Genomic DNA, 5,577 nt, shown 5'->3' on the forward strand with positions numbered 1-5,577 from the left:
TTTTTGTAAAACAAGTATGCTGTTGAACAAAAGTTGTGAAACCAATATACCCTGTGTACAAAACACTGGGTTTGCCAATTCTACATAAAACCAAGCTTGACAACACCGGCTTAGCTTATGTGGATAACTTTTCTGACGCATACTAAAACTCGGTCTTGCCAAATCCGAGTTAGGTTGCTTTTCCTGACGAAAAGCATATAGTTAGTATTATACGGAGTATAATATATTACTTCTTTTTTTGAATGTGCACAATATATTTTTTCTTGTTCTTGAGCTTTTTCTTATCCATGTAAATACGTAGTATACTTAATTTGCTTTTTTTTCCTTCTTATTTTTATTCGGTTTAATTTTATTTAAACGATTTCGCATTAAATATTGAATGATTCAGAAGTTGCTTAGTTGCTTTATATGTCATAGACTTAGCGAATTACTACGTATGTTTGTTTTTTAAGATGTTTGAAAATATGAGAATCATATATGTAGAGAAAGATGTGATTTAAAGGTCTGTATACCAAATAGCGAAAACTGTTATTTTTATGTTTACAAAATAACTAAATCATGTAGGTAGCACTAAAAATCATATTTCTTACTTTGCGAGTCTGCAATATTTTTTAGTTTGCGAGTTTGGAGACTGAATAATAATATTATTTTATCTTATTTATTTATCTTATACGCTAAACTAATAAAATAAATTATATTATAACCAGTTTGCAGATCTGCTAAACGACAATTATACTAGTAACACAAAACCCCATTAAACCCTAAACACTCACTGAAACACAAGCTTCAATCAAAACCAAAAATGGCGACTCGACGGCCTTTACAAATCATAACTAACCAGATTTACAAATCAACACATTATACTCATTCAAATCCACACTCATTTCTTCACCAACTCAGAACGTTAACACACATCCCCAATTTGCCTCAAACATCACGAAACCCTAATTCTCACAACATACTTTCAAACTCAAATTTAAAATTTTCATCGATTCAATTCACTCAATACCGTCATTTCTCATTTGATCGACGCGATAACAACGATGATAACAACAGTGATAGTGACAAAGAAGAAGAAGAAGATGATGATGATGATGATGATAGTGATGATGATGATGATGATGGAATTGGGGAAAGTGTGATGAATTCAGGTGTAAAAAGAGAGTATACACCTGAAGAGAAAGAAATGGAAGCTGCTGCTATTGGTTATAAAGTGATTGGTCAGCTTCAACGGTCTGACCGGGTTTTTAAATCTTATGAACCGGTTTTTGCTGTTATTCAGGTTTATATTTAGCTCTGTTTAGTTTTGAATGTTTGATTATACAATTATGATTAGTAATGTGTTTGTTTGTGTAATTAAGAACCGTTGATAATAAAAAGTAGTATTATAGTTGGAGATGAATAATGTGTTGTTTTCTGCTACTTGTTGAAGATTTAAGGTTCCTTGAATATGCTTAAATTGATTTTGTTCAATTAGTAAGAAACAGAATGAGCTTTTCTCGCCTACTTAAATAAGTCACGTGCTAATATAATTATGTTCGCACACTTGCACATAGATGCAAGGGAGCTTTGTACATTATTGATGTGTGCATATAGTTCAAATCGAGATATGTGTATATATATATGTGTGTGTAAAGGTTTGCTTATGTTTTGTAGATTGGTGCACATCAGTTCAAGGTGAGCAATGGAGATTGCATATACACAGAAAAATTGAAGTTTTGTGAAGTGCATGACAAGGTTAGCTAAGCAAATTTGTATTCATTTGTTAGGTGCGTTTTTATATGATACAGGATAATTACTTTTCATCTATCGTACTAGATGGAAAAATATTGATAGATGTTTACTCATATATTGGATGAATTTAGTTACTGTTTATTAATACGGTTCTCAATAATATATTGAGTATATATACGGTACTGTAAGCTTTTGCACCTTTATAGTTATCGGATACGAGCTGTAGAAGTTTTTTTTAGAACCCTCTTTTACAAAATTACAGACTAAAATGACCGAGTGAAAAGAGAGAGTCCATTGAACTTACAGAGTTTTGCTTTTTTAGTTTTATTGTTGATGTTGGAAAATAATGTGTATGAGGTTTCAGACCGATGGTATCTAAACAAAGAACAATAATCTTATATGCCTCTTATTGATGTATTAAGTGGTATTGTGATCTACATTTTCAAGTTGATTCTTTTTTACCATTTATTAATAAGCACTTTTTTTTTTAATCTAATTAGATATCAGTTGATTCATGACATTTTTTTTTTTTTTTTTGTTGCAGTTAATTTTGAATAAGGTTCTCATGCTTGGTTCCAAGACCCAAACTATGATTGGACGACCTGTCTTGCCTGAGGCAGCTGTTCATGCAGTTGTGGAAGAACATGTAAGAAACTAAGAATGATTCTTAAATTTACTTTTTTCTTTATGTTACTGTGCTTTCCAATCCATTTCTTGTGGCAAATAATGTTTATCAGTATAGTATTTTTTTCTGTGCATGCTATCATCAACACTGTCGGTCATACAAATATACATTTATGCTAAAACAGAGTTACGTTTAGTTCTTGTTTACTCCTTTTATGGATGGAGAAATCTGTAGTCTTTTATATTCACAGAGTTAATTAAAAGCTGTGTTCATTACAGTTGTTACAAGAATAGTTTGCCCTTGTAATTTGGTAAGTTAAGTCTCATTTTATTTAACTGTTATTTGCAGGCCTTGGATGCAAAAGTAATCATATTCAAGAAAAAGAGAAGGAAGAATTATCGCCGAACAAAAGGTCATAGACAGGTAAAGTCAGATCAATTTGCAAGTTTATGTTGGTAAATTCGAAATAGTGGTGCCGATATCAACCTGGTTAGTTATAAATCTGGAGGGTACAAGATTTTCTTTTTCTAGTGGTGGGTCAAATGAAAGAAAGCTAAAAAGGAATTTGGGTTGATTGGGCTGAAAACATCTATAAGTTCTGTTATACATATACTACCTTAAAAGTTGCTTTATTAAGAAAAAAATTTATAAACTTATTTATCGCATTATTTAGAATATTAATTAAAAACTGGTTAGGTTAACAGTCAACCCAACCCGGTTGACCTTTTTCAAACTCTTAAAAGTTTACCTTTTTTTTCTTAATATGGTCCCAAGCCGGCCCATTTTTCAACGTTTGGTAAATATGATAATGCTAGATTCATTGATATTTTGCTATGCATTATGTTGTTAGGAATTGACAAAATTGAGAATAACTGATATACAAGGAATTGAAAAGCCAGAAATGTCTGAACCGATAAAGACTGAAAAGGCTTCCGCAAAGAAGGCAGCAGTTGCTGTGTAAGATGGACGTTACTGTAGGTGATAATGTCTCATTATACTTTTTTATGACTTGTTCGCCATTTTTCTATTTAAATAAGTTTTCATTTCCATAAGGTTTTAGGGCTAGAAAGTCACTTTTTTCCCCCTGGTTATGTTACATTCTTATATAAGTAACTAGTGTCTGCTGATTGTCTATGGATGCTAGAATACTTATTATTGACTGATTACACATCATCTTGTACCAGTCATTGTGTGGTCTATGAGTATTACTTGGCTGTGTACCTAACGGGGGGTCAGGTTGAGTTGGTTTGGGTAACGGGTCAAAATGGTTTTAGGTTGAAATGGGTCATGGGTCAAATTTTTAAACGGGTCCAAATGGTTCAGGTTGGGTTGTGTAACGGGTCGAAACATGTCACAGGTGAAATGGGTCAAACATGTCATATACTTTTTCCATTTATTATATTATTTTAGTTATTATTATTTATTATTATTATATATAAGAAATATTAATATGCACAGTAAATGATATAATCGTGAATGCTTCTATAAATGTTTGTTAAATGAAACTTGTTATGCTCGACCCATTTCATCCATCCACAAGACTCATTAGACCTATTTATATTTATTGAGTTTTGGGAACTGCTACCCATTAGACCCATTCCTTTTTATCTTGTATATAGGACCTAATAGTTTCGGGGAAAACCTATTGCACTTTTTTTAAGTTTTGATTTATATTGCTAGGCCTAATTTTTCTCAAGACGCAATTGACCCGAAAGCTTGACTCGTTTGACCGAAATTTTAGAATATGGGTCTCAGTTGCCAGGTATACCTGGCTGCTAGCTACTTCATTCATTAATGTTGTATAAGTAGATGCTATTTTTTAATGACTAGGACTTGGATTTGTAGAAATCTTAGTTTTGTGAATCTAATTGATCCGTATCATGTTATTGCTATTTTTTTTCCTTCATATTTTGCATCTTGATGGTAGAGCCTTAAACAATGTTATTTGATTCTTCACCCATATCTTCGTTTTTGTTGTGGTGATCAATCCCAATACAACTGCAGGAATTTAGTAATTGAAGGGGATCCAAATACCAAACATAAATCAATAAGAATGACAATATTCACAAAAAAAAAAAATATGCATTATGAAGTCACTCAAAGTATTTGTTGGGCCATATCTTGAAATAACTGTATTTAAAGTATAACACACAATGTACATGTAATTTGCAAAGGAGAACTACGGACTCTTGCAGTAGATATAATATGTTTTTGTAGAGCTCTTAATTTAATAAGTAAAATTGTTATTTTATTGTCACTTGATCTGAAAATTGGTCTATTTCTAGGAGAAATAGATTCAGACACCCCTTCCAATTAAGAGGCAAATGAAAAATTGGACAATACAGAGGAGAAAAAGTAAACAGCTCGGCAATTGATTGTTCCTGTATCATTCAAACTAGATACATGATGCATGTACATATAACTGTAATGAAAGATGTGTACATATAACTGTAATAAAAGATGATCCGGTTATTACTGTAATAAAACCCATATAGGGTTTTGCTAACGTATGCCACAGAGGCATACGTTAAGCTGCATTTAACGTATACCCCGGTGGCATACGTTAGCAAAACCCAATGAAACATGTTATTTCTACTTCACAATAGTAATATAGATAGATAAACAGATAGAAACAATGACCTGGAACTTACTTTTTTTTAGAAGTCTTGTTATTCTAGTGTCTTTATCAAGCACCTGCACCTACACAAGTTGGACCCTAAGTTCAACTTAACCTCAAGATGATGTTGAACCTTTATCTTTATTAATATTACTTTTTCTATGGTCCCTGATTGTTATTGTTTAGAGCATTTTAAATTAGATATTAACCAACATAAAGGATTGGACACCAATAAACCAAACTCAATGGTGTAGTTCAACTTTATAAAAGACAGATGCTATATTGCTACACTTCATTTTCTATGGTACACCAATAAACCAAAACAGTTAATTGTCTAATTTTTACAACTTACAGCAAAATCACGTAGAAACACTATTACATTCAACCTGTTGTTTTACAACCAAGTTACGATTCACCATCAGGGTGAGTAGTTTTCACTAATACGAGCCTGATTCGGTCACTAGTCATGGATCCACAATACATGCCATGAGGCATTGACCACAACATCCTCTTTAACCATGGCCTAATCTATACATTTCACATAATTAGTGCTTCTAGCAATATTACTTATAAGGGTGTTGTCACTTATGATTTTGATTAA

At 32.1% G+C, this 5,577-nt stretch overlaps 1 protein-coding gene across 2 annotated transcripts; it reads left to right on the plus strand.

The window, feature by feature from the left end:
* Positions 1 to 726: 726 nt before the first annotated feature.
* On the plus strand, positions 727 to 4,164 carry LOC139862559 (large ribosomal subunit protein bL21m-like). Of its 2 annotated transcripts, XM_071851176.1 has the most exons (6): positions 727 to 1,282; positions 1,657 to 1,737; positions 2,279 to 2,380; positions 2,708 to 2,782; positions 3,210 to 3,333; positions 4,040 to 4,164. In XM_071851176.1, exons 1-5 carry the CDS (start codon positions 803 to 805, stop codon positions 3,318 to 3,320), a joined length of 849 nt encoding a protein of 282 aa, XP_071707277.1. In that variant the 5' UTR covers positions 727 to 802; the 3' UTR covers positions 3,321 to 3,333; positions 4,040 to 4,164. The 2 variants fall into 2 exon arrangements, with proteins under 2 accessions (XP_071707277.1, XP_071707276.1); XM_071851175.1 differs by lacking the exon at positions 4,040 to 4,164 and having other exon boundaries at positions 3,210 to 3,695.
* Positions 4,165 to 5,577: the final 1,413 nt, after the last annotated feature.

Source organism: Rutidosis leptorrhynchoides, chromosome 8, assembly GCF_046630445.1.
Source record: "Rutidosis leptorrhynchoides isolate AG116_Rl617_1_P2 chromosome 8, CSIRO_AGI_Rlap_v1, whole genome shotgun sequence".
NCBI lineage: Eukaryota > Viridiplantae > Streptophyta > Magnoliopsida > Asterales > Asteraceae > Rutidosis > Rutidosis leptorrhynchoides.